The sequence below is a fragment of the Scatophagus argus genome, chromosome 4 (genome assembly GCF_020382885.2).
Source record: "Scatophagus argus isolate fScaArg1 chromosome 4, fScaArg1.pri, whole genome shotgun sequence".
In the NCBI taxonomy this organism is placed as follows: Eukaryota; Metazoa; Chordata; class Actinopteri; family Scatophagidae; genus Scatophagus; species Scatophagus argus.
The window spans coordinates 15744592-15768293 of record NC_058496.1 but is presented as its reverse complement, the minus strand read 5'-3'; the positions used below and the strand labels follow the sequence as shown (position 1 = coordinate 15768293).

General features: G+C 39.0%; 2 protein-coding genes across 12 annotated transcripts; one reads left to right on the top strand and one right to left on the bottom strand.

Moving 5' to 3' along the window:
* Nucleotides 1-63: 63 nt before the first annotated feature.
* On the top strand, nucleotides 64-9871 carry LOC124057333 (coiled-coil domain-containing protein 158-like). 9 transcript variants are annotated; one of them, XR_006843096.1, is made up of 22 exons: nucleotides 67-509; nucleotides 598-667; nucleotides 1188-1336; nucleotides 1692-1879; nucleotides 1977-2086; nucleotides 2166-2487; nucleotides 2596-2651; nucleotides 2774-2884; nucleotides 2993-3074; nucleotides 3328-3447; nucleotides 3921-4136; nucleotides 4320-4556; nucleotides 4678-4846; nucleotides 5858-6010; nucleotides 6435-6547; nucleotides 7041-7199; nucleotides 7392-7422; nucleotides 7625-7717; nucleotides 7919-8041; nucleotides 8481-8644; nucleotides 8978-9040; nucleotides 9175-9534. XR_006843096.1 is itself a non-coding variant. In XM_046385425.1 (22 exons), the coding sequence occupies exons 1-22, from the start codon at nucleotides 404-406 to the stop codon at nucleotides 9828-9830; spliced, it is 2988 nt and encodes a 995-aa protein (XP_046241381.1). In that variant the 5' UTR covers nucleotides 68-403; the 3' UTR covers nucleotides 9831-9871. The 9 variants fall into 9 exon arrangements, 5 of the variants coding, with proteins under 5 accessions (XP_046241378.1, XP_046241381.1, XP_046241379.1 ...); XR_006843095.1 differs by having other exon boundaries at nucleotides 68-509; nucleotides 9245-9313; XM_046385425.1 differs by lacking the exon at nucleotides 7392-7422 and adding an exon at nucleotides 9715-9871 and having other exon boundaries at nucleotides 68-509; nucleotides 9245-9312.
* Nucleotides 9871-22850, bottom strand: zgc:158260 (uncharacterized protein LOC571389 homolog). Of its 3 annotated transcripts, XM_046385427.1 has the most exons (5): nucleotides 22758-22850; nucleotides 21937-22023; nucleotides 11649-11982; nucleotides 11340-11503; nucleotides 9871-10801 (listed from the first exon to the last, which is right to left on the bottom strand). In XM_046385427.1, the coding sequence occupies exons 2-5, from the start codon at nucleotides 21972-21974 to the stop codon at nucleotides 10729-10731; spliced, it is 609 nt and encodes a 202-aa protein (XP_046241383.1). In that variant the 5' UTR covers nucleotides 21975-22023; nucleotides 22758-22850; the 3' UTR covers nucleotides 9871-10728. The 3 variants fall into 3 exon arrangements, with proteins under 3 accessions (XP_046241383.1, XP_046241385.1, XP_046241386.1); XM_046385429.1 differs by lacking the exons at nucleotides 21937-22023; nucleotides 22758-22850 and adding an exon at nucleotides 13750-13830; XM_046385430.1 differs by lacking the exon at nucleotides 9871-10801 and having other exon boundaries at nucleotides 11171-11503.
* Nucleotides 22851-23702: the final 852 nt, after the last annotated feature.

The window sequence follows — 23702 nt, the reverse complement described above, 5'->3', positions numbered from 1 at the left end:
ACCTGTTCTTAAACGACAATGACCATAATGCACCACTGGAAACGCCTTTACGTCGTCATAAACTGTAGAAGAAAAGCGGATGTTGACTGATTATTTCAAAGAGTGAGCGCTAACGTTACTTTTTTTTGTAGTTTCGGTGTCACTCAAACAAATATAGACCTAAGCAAGATAGCAAGACAGTGTGGACTAGGCTAAGTATTAGCGCCAAGGTACACCAAATACAGATAGCGTGCTAGCTAGCAACTGATGCTGTTTCCATGGTGATGAAACTTTACGTTTAACGACAATTTACAGACAAGAAACTAGCGAGCTGTTGATGTTAGCTTCGTGGAGTACAAGGAGTTACAACTTAGCTATTTAATAGTTAGCTGCACCAACAGCTTGATTACTAATGTGAACGGAGATGTCATTGGGGTTCCAGTCCTCTGATCCGCAGAGTATTGGGCTTCCCAGCAATAACGGTGCTCCCGTTTTACGATCTGAACCTTCGCTGAAGCATGAGACAAATGGTAAGTCAGCTAAGGCAGGGAAACATCGATTGGCCAGCATGCTAGTTGGATAGTTTCGTTAACTTGCTGTTGTGGAATTTTCGTTCAGCTTTCTTTACAGAGACCCCTGACGCTTCCCTTCGGCTGAGATTTAACAGCCTGACACTGGATGAATTGAGGTAGCTAAAACTTTATTCCCTTCTCATTTCCTGAAGCGCCAAAATTCCTCCTGTTTTCTGACAACCTGTTCATTTTAGATTTTAGCTTCTAACTCATGAACAACACATCAAATCGAAATAGACAATGTGTTGTCTATTTCGATTTGATTTATTAATGGATCTACAAAACGGACAACCCGAGGGATGACATGTTAAAGTGAGAACTCTTGTCTCAAACATGGTACCAAGTTATTAAAAGACAGTCTCAAACATGCAACAGAAAATAAACAATAGAATCAAAATAAAATTAAAGTACATCAGTCCATCATCCAAATACACCTACTGTAAATAACACAAAAACAAAGTAACGGCTTAAGAGCAATGTCATTAATAACCTGTCACCTTACTTCATTAATTTGGGAAGTCCGAACTTGACCTCTGACTGTCTCTTTAGGTTACTTGATATTTAAAGTAAAGTCACGGTATGCTCTATGATATCACTATATATACACACACCCTCCTAATTTTCATGTGTTTACAGTGAGGAGCTTGATAGGCGCACCAAGGAAACACAGAGGCTTCAGGACGAAGTGGAAAATGCAACCAAACAAACCTTGGAGAGGTTTGGCTGCACATATGGTACCCTCAGCTCACCTGGACGTATGTGCCACAACCACAGGTTGAATGTCTGTGAGTTCTGTCAGCATCACTCAACATTTTGGCAATGTAGCCATAGCCAGACACATGAAAAACTGTTGAATTTAGTGTTTGTTTCACCCACAATACCCACACTATCATACATTGCCTGAAAACCATGCAAAATGGTAACGGTGAAAGTTCATCTCAGCTATCTAGTTTATATGATTCCTGAAAAAGTTGAATCTAAAAACAGTCTGGATATTTTTAAACTTAAAATAAATAAGTTAAAAGTAAGATAAGTGAGAGCCTGGTCTATTTAACTGTTGCATGAAGGCATGTTTCAACAAGCCTTAACTTTGACAATATAAACAGTATGCTTTTTAAGCTTCCTTTATTCTTTTGGCAGATGACTCATCTGAGGATTCCACCATTCTTTCAGCCCACCAGCACACAGGGACTCACCCCCTGGTCTATGATCACGATAGTTTAAACCAAGGGGTTACACATAGGGATATCTGCTCTCCTGGAGAAGAGGTGTTTGAAAATGTCACAAATGACTGTCTGCCACAGCTGTCTGACTTGCAACTCAACAAGGTTCAAAAGTTCATTTCAGCCATCAGTCTTATTACTTTTATGTTGTCTTAGTGGCTTGATTGGTAAGGCTTTCTCTGTGTTATGTATCATTTGACAGAAACATGATCAACCTACACGAGAGACATTCAGTGGTGACAAAGCTGTCATGAACCTACAGACTGAGTTGCATAAAGTCCAGATGGAGAAGGACGTTCTATCTGACCTCAGGTGAACACCTGAACACAGTTTTACTTAGGTAAAGAAATAGTTTAAAATCATTTTGACCCACAGATCTTTTTATTTGTAGATTGAAGGATTCAAGGAAACATGTTGATCAGATGGAAAAGATGCTGTACATGTTGGAGGAGCTCCAAAACATCAAAAGGGCGGGGGACCAGAAGCTGCAGGAGACGGAAGATGAGGCCTTGGCACTTAACAGGAGGGTAGAGACGTTGGAACAAAACGTAAAGGAAATGTACTCTTCACTGCTATCTCCAGAGAAACAATGTGGAAACAATGCCATCACCGGTCGTCACACTGCCACTAGCTCGAGACAGCTATCCACGGCTCCTACATTAATTGAGGAATTTGACAATGAGACAGACAGGCTGCAAAAGAGTCTTTTTTTGGTAAGTACTAGAAGTCAGTTTTGGGCCGCTGACTCAGCATCGGTGTGTTTTAGACACAGACTGACATTTTCCCTCCTCCTGACTATTCTTTCATGTTTTTTATGGCAGTCAGCAGAACAATTGGAGACTGAAGACTGCAAAGGAGCAAATAAGCAAACAGACAGGTAATATAACAGAGAGCTGCAGTGTTTAGGCTATACATTTCTTTGTCAAATGCCAAAAAATTAATCAACAGCTGATGATATAAGATCAGTTCTTAAATATTCTTTACATTGTACTATTCTAGAATTGAAGACCTAATTGCAAGTCTCAGCCAGGAGATGGTGCTGTTGAATGACAAACTGAGCTCATCGAAAGACAACGGTGTCAATTTAAGTGCCAAGTTGGAGCTGCTAAAGTAGGTGTTCAAATCCCCTGCTTGTTTTGTCCAAGGGTGTTTGCATTATACTTAAAAGACCAGACATTGATACATGCTTGTCAAAAGATGTACACTTTCTACACCCAGGAAACTTGCAGAGAGACAGACATCACTGCACCAGGTTCAAGTCAGTGAACTTGTGTCAGCTCTCTCTAGCCATAAACATACGGTAAGAAGGAATGGAAAATAATATTATGAGCAATAATGTTCACGATATGTGTGGAACAGTAAAACAAAAAACAGATTAGACAAACACAACAGCTACCACATGAGTTTAACAGGATTGTGATGGTCTCACAAACCATGATTATCGATGTGGAAAATCAATACTGACAAAACTCCCATCTTGTCTAGGAACTGCAGATACATTCCATGTTACCATGAAAACAAAACTATTTTTTATGTGATTTGTGGCATTGTAGGTTTATTGTCTGGAGCAGCAGCTCATTCAGGCTCAGTCCCAGCTGGTGGACGCCCAGAGAGAGAAAGAGCGATCTTTACAACAGGCAGAGGAGCTTCAGTACCTGCTTGGTCAACTTAAGGTGCTGCAGCAAACCATGAGCATTAAACCAGCATTTTGTCTCTTTTTTTATCGTACATGTTTACGACAAAGAACACTGTTTAAAGTGGAGATTCAAATCAGGTTGACTTTATGTAATTTGGATGATACTTCTAAGTAGCGTAAAGAGCTGGTGATGTGTGACCTGCTGATGAAAGAGCTTCATGCCAATGGAGTTGCAGGTTAGGGGATGGAATTGCTGGTTTACCCACTGAGGCTATACATCCTGTCCCAGTAACATCCTCAATACATTCTTTTCTCATCAAGATCATCTGTATTGTGGGGCTGTAATTTTGTGACCCGAAAGAAAGGAAATGACTGTCTGTCTATTCAGAAATAAAATTTTGTCCATTTGGCCCCATTTTTGAGATCATATTTCTTCACACTCTCAAAAGATTTCATGTTGTTCATCCTTGTAAATAGTTATCCCACTGTGCCTCCTGCTTTGTCCTCTAGAGGTGCAGTGAGCAGCAGCAGTGTGAGCTCCAGGAGGAGGTAAAGGCCCTGAGAGGACAGCTGGAGGTGACCAGGGAGCAGCTCCGCAGAGGTGGGGAGGAGAACACCTGCTTGCAGGCACTGCTGGAACAGAAGGCCCAGGAGGGGAGGAAATCCCAGGAACTCCTAGAGGAGAAAAACAAAGAAGTCAAGCTCAGGCAGCAAGACGCCCAACAGGTAATAAACCATGGAGTGTGTGTGTGTGAGAGAGAGAGAGAGAGAGAGGGAGATACTCCTCTATCATACATTACCAGTTACAGATGTTTGAAGCATACAGTTAAGATTTAAGTCATGATACTGTAACCTACCCATTTTGATGGATCACTGAAATAAAGCTTAGCTGATTTTTTTTTTTTTCAGCATCTTGCCAAGTTGGAAGAGGCTGAGAGGCGGTGCCAGACCCTGCACGCAGACAGAAAGACACTGAGGCAGAAGGTGGATGATCGAGAAAAGATGATGAATGTTCTGAGATTGCAGATGGAGAGGAGCAGCCAGATGACGGTGAAGCACAGCAGCGCCATCGACAACCTTCACCAGGAGAACAGCCTCCTCAGCAACCAGCTAAACCAGCACAAGCTAGAGATCCAGCAGCTCAGGGTCAGGAGCATAACAGAAACCTTCGCTGAAATATAATTACAACATTGAGCTATCATGTCATATCATTACATTATCAATAATCTCCCACTTTTTGTCTCCTCATGTGCAATGTGCTGATTAGGTTGAGTTAGACCAGCGCAAATCAGACCTGGCTGCTGCAGAGCAGGAGAGGCAGCGGCTACAGGCCTCTGTGGATGAACAAAGTCAGCATGTCCAACAGGAATGTCTGGAGAAACAGCAGCTCACCACCCAGGTGGAGCTCCAGCATGTGGAGTTACTTACCCTCAAGAGTGAGTTGTGCTTTACTGAATATTAATCACTACACAGGAGAGCAGCATCCATCATAGTTCAAACAAAACCCCGGTTATGATAACAAACTCTATCTTTGTCATGATAATCATGACTGAATGAATAAATGGTTTTACTTTCATGTCTGGTCATTTACATGACCTCATATGATTATTGAGACACATTAATCACCAACACATCTACATTCCAATATGTAAACCCACAAGCATCTAACAAATACAACTTTAAACACACATTTTAAAAGCCAACATTTAGTGACAAAGAAATTAGATAAGAATATGCATATGGCTGTACAAATATAAATATCACATACAATACTATGTAAAACATAATTAAAACAGAATGTGATATTGTGATAATCCTTATTGACCTATACTCAATTGGAAACAGCCCAAAGACAACACATTTGATGTTTTACCTCATCAGCTTCACTGATTTTTGTAAATATATGTTTATTCTGAATTTGATACCAACAACACATTGCTGTACACATAAGACTGGGAAAATTGTGTACTGCTCAGAAATCCTCTGTTTGGAACAATCCACAGGTTAACAGGTAGCAGGTAATAGTATCATGACTGGGTGTGAAAGGGACAACTCGAAAGGCTCAGTTGTTCACAAGCAAGGATGGGGCAAAATAACAAAACTTTTACATTACTGTATGAACTCAAACGTCCACCATGACCCAGAGGACTTTCATTATCTCTGAACTAGTGTAAACTAGAGGCCATTCGCTCATTCACTAGGAACTACATGGTGCTGTTTCCAGAAAGCGCTCTGCTCTCAAGTCGTTGGTTTTTGTTTTGTTTTGTTTTGTTTTGTTTTAGCAAATGATCTTTTTGTCCTGCTGTGTTTAAAAAAACAAAGAACCATGTTAGGTATGTTATCACTGTCAACCAAGCCCTTCTATTGTTTTGTGTATTTGTTTTAACTGTTAAAGTGTGTGTCTCTCGGTGGATGTATTGCATGTGTTTGTGTGGGCCCGATTTCAGAGGAGCTCAGACAGCTGAAACAGCTCCACAGCTGTAAGAAGGAGGAGCACGAGGGTGTGGTACTGAAGCTTCAGAGTCAGCTAAGGAGCGTTCATGATGAGCTGGACCAGGTCAGGAGCACCCTGAGGACCCTTGAGGGAGCTGATGGACATGGTTAGATAATTTAAACTGAGCCTTAATTAAAAGATGTCATGTACAAAGATGCATTTGGGAATTTTCTTCTGATCTACATCCAATTTATGATCTAGTGGAGAGATAACAGTGATTTACTTGGACTGTAATGAAATTTAGGAAAGCTATCAACTCTTGTTCAAAAGACAACCAGTCTAGTCGAATGTCATTGCAAATATTATATTTCCTCCTCCGCTACGTTCCAGTCGGACAGATGTCTGATGTCTGTGTGTTACCAATATGTAACCCTACAAGCATCTAACTTCTAATTTAAAGGATTTCCCCTTGGGGATGAATAAAGGAATTCTGATTCTGATTCTGATATGCGCAGCACCTTGATATTCTCCCTGCCCTCTTTTTGCTTCTCTGTCTCTGTGTCACTTCATCTTGTGGCTTTGTCTCTCAGGCCTCCAAGCAGCCATGGACATGCAGGAGAAGATCACTGCCAGGAGAGAACAGATCGACTCCCTGCAGGGCAAAATCCAACATTTAGAAGAGACTGTGGAGAAGCTGTACCAGGTGAAAAGTCTAATGTGTTTGTGTAAATCAATCAAGCTAGATTTAGAACTTTTCACATGCTCCTACTTTTGATAGTAACAAATAATTCAACTTTGCTTTTAGTTCAGATTTTTCATAAGTCTCTGAAATATAAATGTAATTTTATGGACTTTTTTCTGAATACTTTAGTTCTGCCATTCACCTCATGAAGAGCCTACCGTCTCTGATCAGTAACCAAAATAAAACCCACTTCCTTTGCAAGATTTTTATTAATGACTTTCATTAATTCTTCCAAATATACATCTAGCTCTGACTCAGGTAGAAATGAAACTGTGACCAGTGGCAGCTCAAGAGTGACTTCATGTGACTTCATTTTTCCTGCTGAAGAACAAACCTGAAATCTTTAGCATTTCAAACTTGTCTACTGGGAAAACTTTTCCCAGCCCCAAAAGACTAGAATTTAACATCCACACCATTTGTTATGTTTTTTGTTGACTCTCCCTATCTTATCCAGGAAAAGCGCTACCAGAGCCTGGAGCACCAGCGTCACCTCCAGGAACTTAGCGTCGTCAGTACGGAGAAGAGACAACTTAGCAACGAGCTGGAGGCCCTTCGCTCCAAAGATAAACAGTTAATGGAGCGGATCGGCCAGCTGGAGGCAATCCTTCACAAGGTGGTGATCATTTACACTTTATTCTAGTCATTACGTTACCACCAAATTATATCTCGAGTTGTCAAGTTGAGTCCGTGTAAACCCAATTTTTTTTACCAAAGAGCAGTTTTCAAAAACTTTTTGCAAGCTAGTAGCACTGAAGTGTAAGTGCCTTTCTTTCTTTCTTTCTCCGTGTCCCCTGCACTCTTACAGTTATCTCATGACTGTCCACTGTCTAAGGAAGGTTAGTTAAGAAAGGTCTTAAAAATAGACTGGTGAGCCACAGCTCTCTTTCAAGTTTTGCTGTCACTTTTCTCCAGTTATTATCTCTCTTTGCAACAAAAATTTGAGTTTATATATTCAAGGGGAACTTTCTCAGTCTTGCACTGTCTCTGGTTGTGTCCAACATTGCCTTATTGTTTCATATGCTCTGTGTCTTCTTAAAGATGTCAGAGAGCTTTGCAGACTGTCAAGATTTTATCCAGCTGCAGGAGCAGGAGTTTTTCCGTCTGAAACTCCAACATGTCCTGGACTTAAAGGTAGAGCTGATTACACATAAAGAGTCTTTTTGTAAAAGGAAGCAAAGGGAGTAGATCCTATCCACTCAGTATGCCTACGTGTAGGAAAATATGCCCTTATATTTTATGTTTATATTTCTCCTCTTCAGTTTGATAGAATTGTCTTCATCCAGCCAGGCTTGCTTTTCAACAAATCAATAACCTCTTGTATCTTATCTGTAGGAGTTCAGAGGACAGAATTTGCACACAGCTCTGAATGTACCTCCACCTCACCTGACCCCTGTGTCCCCATCTGCACTCACTGCTCAGCCCTCCTCCCAGCAAGCCTCCAACTCCCTGACCACGGTACAGTCAGGAACTCCTTATATTTCTCCTAGCTCCTACAGTTCCAGCCCATCAAATTCATGCGTGAATCATTGTTTATTTGGATGGACAGATAGAGGCTCAGCACATCTGCTAGGCCTTTAAATCAAAAACATACACACATCATTGCATTCCTGTGGCAAGGGAAGAAACTCGAACAGTAAATCATTTCAACATAGCAGTGATATACTCTTTGTTTGTTTTGTCTTTTAGTGCCATAATGCTACACCAATATTGTGTTATTTTAACTGACTTAAGCATGATAAAAGATATTGTTGTCACAGAAATTGATTTTGCAATATTGTCCTGCACTCCCTGGTATTTCTGTTCAAATGCACGTTAATTAGATCAACTACTTGTAATACTGACATGACCACAGCAGTGCATTGACGTTGTCTTTCTCTCCTCTCTCTTCCTTCGGCTGCTGAACCCAAAGAGGCAGCAGGAGAGCCCCACCCAGGAGCTCAGGTCTCTTGTCAAAGAGCTGAGGGCCGTGATTTCAGAGAACCACAGACCACACACAGATAACATCGCCGCTGGCAGCAGCTTCCACAGGAGGAGGTCCGCGCCGGAGAGAACCACACCGTACGTCTGGCTCCGTTCCCACACACTGCAAGGATTAGCTTTGCTCTTAGGCTAGTTTAGGTCACATCTGAAAATCATGTGATGCTAAGAGAGCATTAAGTCACTGGAATGAAGGAGGAGAGGACTCCCGTACATGAGTGGTTTCATTAATCCCACGGTTTCATTGCTTCTGCTGTAATATGCCTTAAACAGATCAGACAAACTTTGTATAATTTAAAAACCTCTTAGTGTCTTCTCCAATCATCTGTTATGTACTTGTGAATGTGATATGCACTTGTATGACGTGTTAATGTATATTTTGTATGTTTTTGTGTGTTCCCCTGCCACCTACAGCAATACTGACAAGGCTGAAGAGGTAAAAGCTGACTGCAGATTTAGAAGAAAAACCTGCACCAGGTAAGGAGCAGCCCCCCCAAACATAACCAGGCCAGTGTCTTTGTTTGCATGCTGTGTGAATGACTTGCCTTGAGGCTATGCGATGGTCACACCATCTATCCATGTGACCTCTTACCCCTCATTCAACATGCAAGGTGCCGGAAAGTGCTGCAGGCTGTGTAATGTGACGTAATGCAAGTCTGTTTGTGCATACACTGTGTACAGCGAGCCACATTTCCCGAAGACAGCTGATCAAAACAGGAAAGTTATCATCAACAAATCCTTCACTGAGAGTGAGTTTTCTTAACTTCTTCAACAAATATATTTGGAGTTTGTTAACCCTTTCATAAATGCAGTGTTCATCTTCATACAATGTAAGATGACAGCTCCAACAAGTAGACGATCAATAAATAATCTACAGGTATTTTAATAACTGTTTAGTTGTTCATTTAAGTGATTGTTTTAAAAAGCAAAAGTGGTCACTCGGCTCTGGTTCTAAATATGATGGGTATTTTTTTTTTTTTTTTTACCATTTGTAGACCAAGCAATTAACTGGGAGTATGATGAGCAGATTAATTAATTTTAAATCTTGATTAAGTCATTAATTGCAGCCTTATATATAAAAAAAACTAAATGTGAATTTTTGGCAACATCAATATTGAATTCTCTAACACACATTTCTTTTCTTGGCCCAGATATACGACGTCCAGTGACTGCAGCGAGGTACACTTCCTCCCTAGAGCTACTCTCACTGGGCCGCAGGTCACCCGTCCACTGTCTCCTGACCGCTGACCCGAACAGCCAGCAGTGACCAACACAACACAACAGATCCGAGGCTGGCTCCTCTTATCAGTAGGTTCTTAATACTGTACATCCTACACACACATTTTATCATATCATTATGAACACAATGTAACAGATTTTGTTTTGTTAGACTAACACTATTTTTTTTACACATTATCTTTTGTTAGAAAAACACTATCCTGAGGAAGAACATGTGCAGTGATTAGGAGAGGAGAGTTAAGGAGAGCCATCTGCTTACACTGACTGAGCCATTTGTGTTGTCAAGATAATGTGTCAGCTGTATTTTACTGCACCATGCTGTATATTAACTGAGAGGCAAAGATGAATTAACATGCACACAAAAGTAAAATACATGACCAATGATAGGAGAGATACACGGACAAATTCTCACACTGATTATTGTATCAACTGTCGCACATAAATCTGCACTGTCACTGTCAAGGATATAAAGAGCCTTCAGAGGCTTCATAAAATTTTGTAAATGTTGACCCTGATCTCTGTGATCACATTCCTCATGACTCATTTAATTGCATTTTTTTTGTCTGTCAGAAAGCTCTTTCTTATTCTGAAAAACTCTGCAGATGAAGTTGTCAAGCCATGCTTTTAGAAAAATCACCAATCAGGCGTATTTTTGTAAGTTATTGTTTAAATAAAGTTTTTATAAAATGAATGAGTTTAAGTTTTTATTTCATACCAGGTGTCATGCCAAATTAAAAAAAAAGTGTTTTTCAAAGTGTAGATGTATCACAGATTTGCACTTTTGGTGTTACACACAGCATGTAACAAGCACAATACAAAGAGTGAGGAATAGTTAACAGTAAAGGATCATCTGTATTAGCTGTTCATTTCATCTGTTTATTTTTTAGACAACAATTAAACTTCAAACCTCTGCTTACACACCGTGCCTAACTGTCCATGTTTACATGAGCTGTGTGCTCCCACGTTTCTTTTTCCTCTTCAGAAGAGAATCTTCCAAGACTGCAGTGAGAAAAAAGCAGATTTTAAACTCACTTACACTTTTTCTCCCTTTTTACAGTGTGGTTTTGAGTAGGCTTTCCTGTACACAAATGCTGTGAACTCATACGCTGGTCTTTTGAAATCCTCCTCTAAATGTATAGTCTTGCCTTTTACCCTTGGTAGTTGTAGTCCTTTGTGACTTACATAACTCCTGACAGCTAAGATTACATGCATCTGTTTCAGCTACTCATTCTGTCAGCAAACCAACTGACGTGAAAGCGACACGAATTGTCTTGAGATTTTGTTTCAGATGGTAGTCCTGATCTTATCACATGTTTTGGGTAACATAGGTATATATATTTAATATATATTTATGTTATTATTTACTCAGTTGATTCACTTTGACTGTGCAGCCTTTCCTGAAACCATTCAACCGTAGTACATAGGGGTTATGGGGAGTTGGACTCTGAACACTGGGGCTGTTGTAAAATGAGGCAATATGTAGCCTTATTACAGACTTGAGTAATGAAGATTATGTTAAAACTACCAATCAACTTGCCAGTATACTTGTATTTTACTGTCTTTTGTTCTGTCCACGTCTTGGTTACTTGGCTCTGTACAGTTATCTTCCTCCTCCTCATGGTCTCCTGTAGGCGCAGGAAGTGCACAGGCACTGTTTACGCACATGTCTGGCTCCAAAATAGATACCACCTTTTCAAATATCTGGAGAGAAATGATGACACCATGTGAATACTGTAACACAGGGTAAACATTTTCTACCTCATTTATTCATCTGCCTTATTTTAACCACTACTACTGGCCTCATAGTAACCCATTAGTAGTCCAGGCTGCTGTTATGTCCAGTTACCTCTGGAGTCATGTGATCCTTATAGTGTGGGTACATAGTTAGAGGATGCTGTTTGAGTTTGTCCTCCACAGCAGTCACATATTCTCTTCGAATCTGCTTTTGGATCATCTGCTTTGAGAAGCAAGCGTGCTCTTTAGAGATGCATTTTCTAGGCTTTTGAATGGAGTTAAGGTTTTGAGTGCCCTGGAAAATAACTGGTGAGACACCTCTGGATGAGACTGACGAACAGTCGGTGAAGCCATCAAGGCCCAAGTTTACAAAACTCCATCTCCTGGCCAAAGATGTCTTGTTTGGCTGGGTTTTATGGTATTTGGTCTGCAGTCTCTCCTTATACCTGAGGAAAAAAAATATCAACTATATATCATGTAGAAATATGGTCTCACACAGAAAATTCACAGAATAATAGGGTCATTCATTGCTGCTACTGAGCACCACAGTCTCTGAAGGAATAATGTGTTTCCATCAGTCTCACACTGAATCTATAATTACTACAATCTGACATAAGACACAAATGTAATTTAAAACTGACAAAGAACTTCTCAGACTCAAGTAATTTTCTTATCTCTGAAGTTTGTTCATAGTGTGCATACAAACTGATAGAAACAGATTGGATGCAAGGACAAAAGGCAAACATATTACAAGATTGGGACAAGTGGAGAGAGCAGACTTTTCCTTCACTTTGATTTTTAGTATAAGTGGACTTTATTTGCACATGAACATTTTTCATATTTGGGCTGCAAGTGCCAAACTTTTTGAGTTTTTTTTTTTTTTTTAAATATCCTTCCAGCTGGACACTCAGTCTGTACTTAAAGAAGATCAGGTACTGTGTCATATCTCTGACAAAAAGGAGATGGTAACAGATAAAAAGCAATTTATAGTATCTACTGAGGGCCCAATGATAATTCAGGCTACTTTGTTGTGATAATTTAGTTTATTCTCTTGGGATCTGATAGATGACTGGCACTATGCATCCTGTTCTTTTTTTGTCTGGATTTTGAGATCCTAAAAAAACATTTTCCCACTTAAACACTCTTATCCATCTTTCTAAACTTTCACAGTTTATGTAAGAGGATAGTATAGTAATTCATCGTGATATCATATTTTGCAGGATCACAGTGCAGTTTGAACTCAGGTCAAGTGTCACTGTTTCCCCCTGAGAGAAAGTCTCCTGCATTTTTACCTGTTTCCACCAGATTAAGTTACAATCAGCAATGAAAGACTGTGTTTTCTGCTTGACTACTTTATTGGCCAAAAAAAAAATTTTTTTAAGCTGAGGAGACAGAAGAGTTTATATTTATTTTTATTGCTTTTGATGATTAATAGAGATGTTTTACATAATATATGGGATGCTTATGTTTAGGAGGACCATTGTTATTTGTTTAAGAGTGGCTGGTAGAACAAATTTTTTTTCAGATTAGATGACGCAAAATGAAGGGATGTGGATGGTGGTGGTGGTGGAGGGGGGGGCTCTGAATGAGTACCCCAGTGACCGTTTTAAATATCAATCTCTGGATCTGTCTTATCTCTTCCTGCAACTCCCTTTCCTTCTCTGAATTCCAAGTCTTTATCAGCTTCCCACATTTCTGCTTATTTATCATCAGACTGCTTCAGTTCAGGTGAGAAGACTGTAGCTATGAAGGCTGAAAATAACAACCCAAAATATTACATAAATTTCATAATTCCTGCTTAACTGTTTGCTTAACTATTTGTTATAGTTGGCATGCCTGTACTCAAAGCTAGACATACACACACACTGCATTTCAAAGGGAAGTTTATACTTTAGTGTCCTTTTTTCTCCACTGCATTAATCAAAACTTACATAAATCCTTTTTATAAAATGATGCAATTTTATGGATAAAAGTAAAGTACAGAAGTACAAAAGATTTTTGTTAGAAAAGTAGTTAGTTGAAATGAAGCAGGAAAATGCAGGGCTTTTTTCTAGCCTTGTAATGAAATGTTGGTCTACATTCACTGCAAATCACCAGAGAAACAAGTACCAATACTGTCATTAGCCAAAATGAAGACATAGACAACTGCTAACATTATATTATGTAACTTTAGCGCGTAGGCCCCCATTGGAAAGACGTCAGAGGTAACTTACCAAGGGAAAATGGGCCTCGTGTTTTTTGACTCCATTGCTTATTATCGGTTGCCTATTACTTATTTAATCCGTTTTAGAGAATTCTTTTTTTCTTCGTCTACGTCTCGTTTGCACGGTTGACTATCAACCTTTCCCAAGTAGTTTGCTACTGGGTAACTATGGCAACAACGGAGGCTCTTGTAGCAGACAATAGACATTTGAACATGTCATAGCGGGAAACTATGACACTATGAACTGAGCCACCATTACTGCAACTATTTCTAACTGTGTTACTCCTGCTGTGACTACTGCTGCTTAGCAACCAGACCGCTGAACTTATGAGAAATATTTACTAATTGATTCCTGCCGGTATACAAATAAAAAGGATAAATAATCATTTATTTTGTTACCCTGAACGCATCAGAATATAATGTGGCATGTGTAATCATAACTAAATATGGAGTAACTCCAAGAATGTGTTTGCTGTCTGCACTCATGACATAGTTCATCGCAAATGCGGACACCATTAGCTGACAGGAAATCAGCCAATCATCTAGCCAGATGAAACAATAGGGTTTTGACAAACAAGCCAAGGCCACAAGGCATGATGGTAGGAATGTACTTACGGTCAGGTGATGGGAGGAGTATGACATAAAACAAAAATGTTTGTGTGACTGTACTTAGACAGCTGTTCCGAGCCAGCTCGGTTTATTGTAACCAGTGTTTGTTAACAGTAAACAATTGTTTTACAATGAATTAAAGGCATAAACGCTATCTTTACAATCAGCAGGCATTGACAAAGACATAGCGCATCTGGCTCAAGGAATATACATCAACCTAAGACAGAAGTTTAAATTTAAATCAGTGTTGTTCTTCTGTCATGCTAGGTCTGTGTGGACTTCATAAGGAGTATAGGCAGCTAATGCACAGTCGACAAAGTGTATGATTTTGATATTGTGATATTGTTGTATTAGTGGACTATTTACATATCGATCATGCATCAGTGCAACTGTGCAATCTGCATATGAAAATCTTCATCTGAAAAGTAGGGAATAACTAAAGCTGTCAGATAAATGTACTGGCATAAAAAATACAATATTTGTCTCTGAAATGTAGTGGAGTAAAAATATGAAGTAGGATAAAATGGAAATACTCAAGTAGAGTAGCTGACAAGCACCTCAAATTTGTACTGAAGTATAGTACAGTCCATCACTGGTGATATCTGGTTACCTCTAAGTGCATTTATAGAGTGTTTAACTATGTGGTCACAGCTGTTGTGTGGTTTGACTGACAGTGTCTGATATATAAAAATAAAAAACAAAACTCACCCAAAAGAGGTGATATTAATACAGTGGGCACTGCAGTTTTAGGCAAACCTGTTTATCTCATCTTACTGAGTAAATGCACAAGACAAGAGCAATGAATCAAAATTCCTCTATGTGAGAATATCTGGACACTAGGGGGCTCTCCTTGTTAGAAAATATGCAGTTCAGGTTTAGGCTGACTCAGAGCTCATGCTCATGCAACTCTTGCATAATCACTGTCTGTAAAAATATGTAACTGTTGAAATTTACTCCTTAAATACCACTTAACTTCAGTTAAAAAAAAAAAAAGATTTAGTTAAGTAATTCACTTGAGTACAGGCATCAATACCACAATGTAAATATACTCCACTGGTAAAAACCCATCATTCAAAACTTTACTCAGGTAAAAGTTATATCAGCCAAATAGTATTATGAGTCTTGAAATGTGTTTAAGCTATTTCATTGCATGATACATTATGAGGTGATTATGTGTTTACATTGAAAATTCTTAATTAAAATAGCCAAAAGGAATACAAATATCTACAATTTGTAGTTAGATACAATACTTGAGTAAATGTACTTCCTGTATTCAATAACGCCCTTATGTACCATTAGCTAACAGAATTGATGTATACTTCTCACATTGCATGTTCTCACATTGCATTTCCTAGGCTTAGAGTCTTATGTTTTTCTGATGATTCTAGAGAAATTCATGACAATTTCCGACTGTTATCCCTTGATAACTGACGAATTAGTTAATTAGCCTTAGTTCAGGTCCCCGGACTCTCCTGCTGTTCAAACACTGGGGAAAACACTGCTGGGACAGAGAGACTACTGTTTCCCTTCATTCAGCGATGATGATTCCTATTTATAGCAACAAACTAACTTGGTAAACATTTTCAATGCAGTCACTGAACTGTCTAATGCGCTGTTTCACATTGTTTGCCAGCGACACAGCCAGTTTGAATGTTGCCAAAAAACAGTGAAATTTGAATACACATTTGAGATTTGAAATTCTCACAGCCTCACATCTTTTTCAGTATTACATTTTGCATAATTACCCTGAAAGATCCTGCTGTTGATAGATTAGTCAAAGCAGGAGCACCTTTTGAGTTTTTACTAAACTGAAGGTAGTGCTTCAAGCAAGTGAATCTTTTAATTATTTCTAATGTTTTTATGATTTTTTTTAAAATGCATACATGGATGATTTTCATGTTGTTGGTCACAGAACAACCATTAAAATCCAATAAATATACAGCATTTAAAAACTGTTATAGTATTTCAATGCCAACAACAAGAGCCTCCAGTCACTGGATTGTGACTGTGAATGGATTTGTTTATCGCCACAGTTGTCTTGAGCCCCTTCTTCTTGCCTATATATTCCTCGTGCTATCACAGGACTGCTCTGAGCGTTGTGATGCAGCAGCAGAAACGCAGCATTATGAATGAGTAATGTAGTCTTAACCGTGCTGTGGTGCCATTTCTCTGAGGAAATGGAACTTCTCCCATGTTACTGTGGCTCCCAACAAAGTGTTTTAACAGATTTCTCCCACATATCTAAGTCAGACCGGGTGACAAACAGTGACCTGCAAAGGTCAAGTGTCACATTTTCGTGTTTTCCTTCTTCTTGAACTGCTGCTGAAGTGAATTAGCTGTCTTTAAACCTCAGCAAAAACCAGCGCATATTAGGATCTACTTTATTTCATGACTTTTGAACCATTCAGTGAGTGTGTATCATCATTGTGAAACTGCCAGCTGGGGCCTACTTTTACCTGTTGAGTATTTGAGCTTTTACAAGAGGAGATCAGCAAACGAAATTCTACACTAAAGTGTAGCTACGACGGGGAAATATTTACATTTTTAGATGCAATTTGATATCTGACAGCAGTTAAGTGCATGTGTGCTGACAAGTAGCTCTACATTAGTTCGACTGTTTTAGTTTTTGCCGTGGTCTCATTTTCTTATCTGTTTTACTTCACAGCTATGATAAAATGCGTGCAACTGGTACGTACATGCCAGACCTTTCTATTTCCTCTTCAAAAGGATTTCCTTCTCATGCATCCTGAATTCTAAATATTGAAATACGACACCTGTGTTATTGGTCATTGTCTACAAACTGCTCTCTAAATGGTTGTGCGAAGATGGCCTGACCTGGGAAGGCTCAGCCCCTTTGGAGGAAAAAAAGTAGAGTAAATATTATGATGTGGACAACTTCAAGATACTGTGCTTGCTGATACATGATCAGCATGTGATCAAGTAGTGAATTGATACAATTTGAAAACAAAATCCATCAACTAATCCAAAATGATGCTGATTGTGATAGCTTAGCTTCATAATTTCAGCACTATATCTGCATTTGCTTCATCCAGAACAGTAAAGAGAAGTCACTTTTAATTATTTGTTTGGCAACATGCATTCTTTCGTTAATTTATTTACTCCACACATTAACAATAAAATAAAAACAAAGCAACAGGACAACATTAATTTTCCTCCAGAGACTTTCTACTTCTCCTCAACAGGATAAGGACAATTGAGGGAAACTGGTGTGATACACAGGAAATGTCTTTGTTTATGGTAAATATCAGAGGGCTTGGCAGCATGCAGGCTTTCCAGTGGTAACAGAGTTTAGTGCCATTTTTAACAGACCATTAGGATGTTGAGCAACTGTAAGAAACAATACACTGGAGCGGATGTACTAAACTCCCTGACACGCTTGTCTGTTCAGGGCATAAACAGTCAAGGTTTTGACCACACTTAGCCAGCTATTGATGTCCATTTTTTGTATTAAGTTGTTTTTGGCATTTGGAGTATTGTTTTTGTTACTAGCTATGTAGGTTGAGGCCTTATTTTTAATGGGGCTGTGTCCCAAGGTCGCTATTAAAACGGGAGGTAAATATTAAATATTAATAAACACTTTAAATTAAATAAGTAGATACACAAATAGGACCACAACTGACATCATGTTCATTATCTTTTGGATCAAAAGTTTTTTTCTTTCTTATATGAAAGCCACCACAGTTTCCCAGAGCCCAAGATGATGTTATTAAGTTGCCTGTTTTGTCCTACAAGCCAGAGATATTCAGTTTAAAATTGTATAAAGCAAAGAGAAGTCACAAATTCCCAGAATGGGAAGAATGGAGTATGTTTGTCATTTGTGTTTAGTAAATAACTTAAACTAAAATCAATTATCAAAATTCTTACTGTTGATCATTATCAGTCAAATGAATAATTAATCAACTTATCATTTCAGCACTATATATCAATAAACTGCAACCAGATAAAGTCAGACATGTTTTTAAGTCTTCCATGTCTGCTGCCATTTTGCAAAAAATAGTATTGTTTAATCCTTTTTTACTATATTTTATTTATTTTATTTAACTGCTGTCATTTTTACTCTGATTGAGTACATCTTGCAACCTTTCACTTCACATTTAAAAACTGAGGCTAAATTGTGGGCTGGCTTTGTCAAACTATGCACAATGCATATATTGTTGCATAACTCTGTCCTCAAGCCTGAGGCAGCGGGTCCGAGAGCAGGGTCACACCAAAAAAATTCATATCATGATGATCACTTTACACGTTATCAAAATATGTCCCTATGGAGATTGACAACACACAACATTATTTTTCTGCAAATGTCATGAGGTTTGACAGTGGTTCTCCCTTGAATTCTCAAATTAACACTTTGTCACCCCATGCAAGAACAATAACAACTGTCTCCTGTTACAAAACACTTTAGCTGAATGGTGGGAAATGAACCACACCTAGGTGGACAAAGAAGTGTCATGGTCAGACCATCATTTAACCACTGTTGACTAAATAGACAAGAAAGTCATACCACGAGAAAGCTTTCGCAATACATTCAATGACAAAGAAACACAGTGATTGTTCTTCAGTGTAGGGTACTTAAGTAAAAGTAACAATACCACAGTTTAAAAATAGACTTTACATCACATTTTTAGTTACGACTGATGAATAAATGTGTACTGTAAGCAAGATTTTACTGTTGCAGGTGGTCAAGGTGGAGATGATTTCACTGCAATAATTAGTACATACGTAAATTAGTAGTGGTTCCCAATCTAGGGTTCAAGCCCCTTCAAATGGTCACATACATATACATTTGTGGATTCATGAGATGATTATTGTGGAGCAAAAGAAGAAAAACAAAGCTATGCTGTGCAAATTGGCATTAAGTTTGTGGATCTGTAACTAATATAATGATAATGATGATGTCCACTATAATGATAGGAATTTTTGGAGATGAATGCCTTTAGATAAACAGTTTGTGGCACAAGTTCTGCAATCAGTTGCTATTTAACCATGCTTAAAAGAGTACCACTCAAATGTCAAATGAACAAAAATGGTGCAGGAATTCATGGATGGTTTAGGTCATCTCACCAGACGTTTTTATCTGCCACAGATGTTTGCATTTCAGTGGAGCAAAAGCTTCAGTGGATGATTCAAGTCAAATGCTCAGTTTATATCAGGATTTATTTCCAAAGTGTGTTTCCATTGCAGTTTGTTTTGTTGATACACCAGGTTTTCTGCCTAAGCCAAATGGAAAATGGACAGAAAAGTATTTACAAACATCTGAAACATGACAAAAGGTCCCAAAAACAATACTTTTTTGTTTCTTACAAGAGCCACAAGTTTAATTTTAATGTAGTGTATTGATAAGGTGATGATGTCATTTTTTTTAATGTAAAATCTCTTTCACTCAAGTACAGTACTTTTAGCTAGTCGCCAGTGCTGCAGTATAGTTAAAGTATAGGACATTGGATCCAATCTCTCAGCTTTTCTTCTGACTGCACCTCCTGGATTTTTCATATTATCTAACATTTCTTTTGTCTGCTACAGCAAGTTCTTTTGGTCACTGTGATCCTCTCCAAGGAAATCAAGGACTGGATTAACCTAGAAATAAATTCACTGTAGTGTAGTCTTTCCATAAGACTTGATGTCTCAGTTTGCATTAATCACCTCCAGTGAAAAGGTCTGCCACTCCTTACAAGTCTCCACTCCCCCAACTATGCCTGTATATCAGTCTCTAGCCTTACAAAGACTGTCTCAGCTTCCAAAGTACTGTGACTTAATGCTTGGTACCAGGCTCCACTGTGGTGCGGCCCCTGTGGGGTGGAGGACACCGCCTACCACACCAGGCAGTATTTACAGAAAGAGTTAACGTTGTTTCTGTTGCGTTGATATAAGGAGGGAACTGCAACTAGGGAGGACAGATGATGGAATGCGACTGGTGGATTACGTGGTTGCTTCTCACATTTTCGACATCGTACAGACAGTAGACTGTTGCTGTGAAGGAAAAATACTACTCCAGACATTTTGTGTTTAAGAAAAATGGTCTTGATTTGTGTGTGATTACCATGCTGTTTTGAGACTGTCTGGTTTAAACATGGGCTTAAAACTGCATTATTTAAAGCTGATATATATCGTAGTGCTGTAAGGTAAACTGCAGTCAAAGAAATCACAACATATTTACATTACTCATGTACTTTTTCAGCCCAGGCCACAAGAAGATGTTTGACTTAAATTTAAATTTGTCCTTTGTTTGCCATGCTGGCAGTATGGCTCACGGAACAACAATGTCAGCTGGTCAGTCAGCCCACCACTTTAATTCAGACTGAAATATTTCAACAACTATAATACTGGATAGATTGTTCGTGTTGTACAGACATTCATGGTGCCCAAGAATTCTGACTTTGGTGATGTCCTTACTCTTCCTCTAGCTCCACCATATTGACATTTGTGATTTTGAGTGAAATATCCGTACCATGAAATTTGGTACACACAATAATGTCTATCTATGTCTATAATTTCTATGTAGAACCATCATAGGTCATAGGAACCATCAGGTCAGATTTCCAATTTTTCTAAAACTCAGTGAATGTGACTAAGATGGTGAACACAGTAAACAATATACACTATATGGACAAAAGTATTGGGATACCTGATCATTGTATCAACAAGGCCTTCAATGACATTGCATTCTAAATGCATAGACATTAATTTGGAGTTTGTCCCTCCTTTTGCAGCTATAACAGCTTCCACTCTTCTGGGAAGGTTTTCCAGAAGATTTTGTGTTTCTGTGGGATTTTTTGCCCATTCATGCAGAGGAACATTTGTGAATTTAGGCACTGATATTGGACAAAAAGGCCTGGCTCACAGTCTCTGTCCCAGTTCATCCCAAAGGTATTAGATGGGGTTGAGGTCAGGGTTCTGTGTGGGCCAGTCAAGTTCATCCACACCAAACTCATCCAACCGTGTCTTTATGGACCTTGCTTTGTGCACTGGGGCACAGTCATGCTGGAATAGAAAGCATAGCATTGTACAAAATATCTTGGTATGCTGAAGCATTAAGATTTCTCTTCACTGGATGTAAGTGCCCAACCCCTGAAACACAGCCCCATACCATTATCCCCTCTCCACCAAACTTTACAGTTGGCACAGTGCAAACAGTGCTCCTGACATCCGCCAAACACAGACTTGCCCATTTCCACTGCTCTAGAGTCCAGTGGTGTCATGCTTTACACCACTCTATCAGATGCTTTACATTGCACTTGGTGATGTGAGGCTTGCATGCTGCTGCTCAGCCATGGAAATCCGTTCCATGAAGCTCCCGCCGTACAGTTTTTTGTACTGATATTAATGCCAGCTGAAGTTTAGAACTCTTTAGCTATGGAATTAAACACCTAAATTCAATAATAAAGAAGTATGTCTCAACACTTTTGTCCATATAGTGTCTGCTAAACATTAGGATGTTAGTGCCATCAATATGACTGTGTTACTACGCTGATATTAGTTCTTAGCTTTAAGCATTGCTATGCCTACAGTAAGTATAGCATCATAGAGATTCTTAGTCTTCTTATTAGTACTTGTGTCAATTGAAACACACCTGTTTATCCATATCACCTTGTTGAAAGACCAATTCATCACCTCAGACAGCTTTGTGAATCGGGGCGTTGGCAGTAATATTTGTACTCTGCAACAAATTATCATTTGAAGGATATGTGAGTCTGACAGGTATGAATCATTGTTTGCATACTATGTGTGTTATTCCATATCTTATTTAGCAGATAAACAGCATGCATTTGTCCCCTGCAAAGTACACAGTGAATCCACCCATCAGAACCCATACCATACTACACTGTTAACTGGATAACACATTCTGTTCACCAACTGAAAATTAACCACAGCTTGTGCATGACTCTCAGCTGAATGCATAATAATTGCTGGGTGTGTGAAGAAGGTGACCTAAAATTACTCCTAAAGACAATGTGAAGTAAAGACCGTGTGAGTTAGCACATAACCCATTTTGCACACAGACAACTGCATAGAGCTGACTCTGCAGAATGTGTGAAACATTCAGAGAAGACTTTCTTTTCCAAACTCATGAATGAACATTTGTGTCCAAATAAATGTGCTCACTGTTGAGCCACATTTGCACTTTAGCCATGTCTTCAAAGTGCAAACCAAAGGCTACTGGTGCACGTTTTTGGTGGTGGACAAAATTTGTCAGAGACAATGAATGATTTGTGGGGAAATCAGACAACAGACACTAGTTAGGAAGAACTTGTCCAAAATGATTTAGTCTTAGAAAAAAAAGGTCTTGTTGTGGTATGCATGAATGCCTGTCTTATTCTCACCATGAACTCTTTTTCTGATGTTGTACATAGAGATATTCACATAAAAAAATAATCTCTCGTTGTCAAATACCTTTGTGTAGGCCTTCAAAGCTGGGTGTCTTAGCGTCCAACTAGTCCGACAACAAAAAAAACCAGAGAAAAAAAAAATCAGTGTCGCTCTGCTGACCAAACATAAAAAGAGACCATTACAAAGGTTGAACTGTTTTACCCCTCTTCACCCTCCCACCCTTTCTTTTGGCAGAAACAATGTTGCTGCATTATTTGACTGTTATCCTTCCCCCCTGATGATTTTCTTTAGCATTTTTTACTTCTCTTGTTTGAACAGATGCCGCCCCCCTCCTGCAACCCCCCATCCTCTGGGATTGCCATAAGGCTTTGTACAATGCGGTAACACTCAATTACATTAATGTTAAGAGTCCAGCCCAGCCAGTTCCTTCCAGTAAGCAACATCAAACAATATGATGTATATCACTTCCTGAGGAAAATTTGTAGTCTTTTGTCCCACTTTATTTATGAATGGATTATGAAAGAGGCGACTGCATGACCGTGCTCACCTTTCAGTCCAGCCATTACTGCACATAAAGCATTTTATAGTATAACATGCTGGCCACCAACCAAACTCTTAATAAAACCTCTGCCAAAGAGTTGAATCTAAGAATGACGGGTTGAGTTGAAGAGTGTACTCAGCTTCAACCAGTTTTCTCATCTCATTAGGTGACCTGTGGCCTCATTTTTAAAACAGACTTATAATCAGTTTTGATCTTAAGTAGGGCTTGAAAAAACCACCTATTGCACTTATTTGTAAAACCTCACATTAAAGAGGAAATTATCATATCTCTGATTTTCATGCAGGTTATGTTGGGGTATTGGAACACATGTGTCCAAGCCTGTGGTGAACTTTGCATGAACTTCTTGTCTAAATTTGTGATAGGAATTATCAGTTGAAGGTTTTAGGAACTGACAGACCCAGAGTCATTATATTTGGACACTCTGTATCACTTAATATCAGCTACAG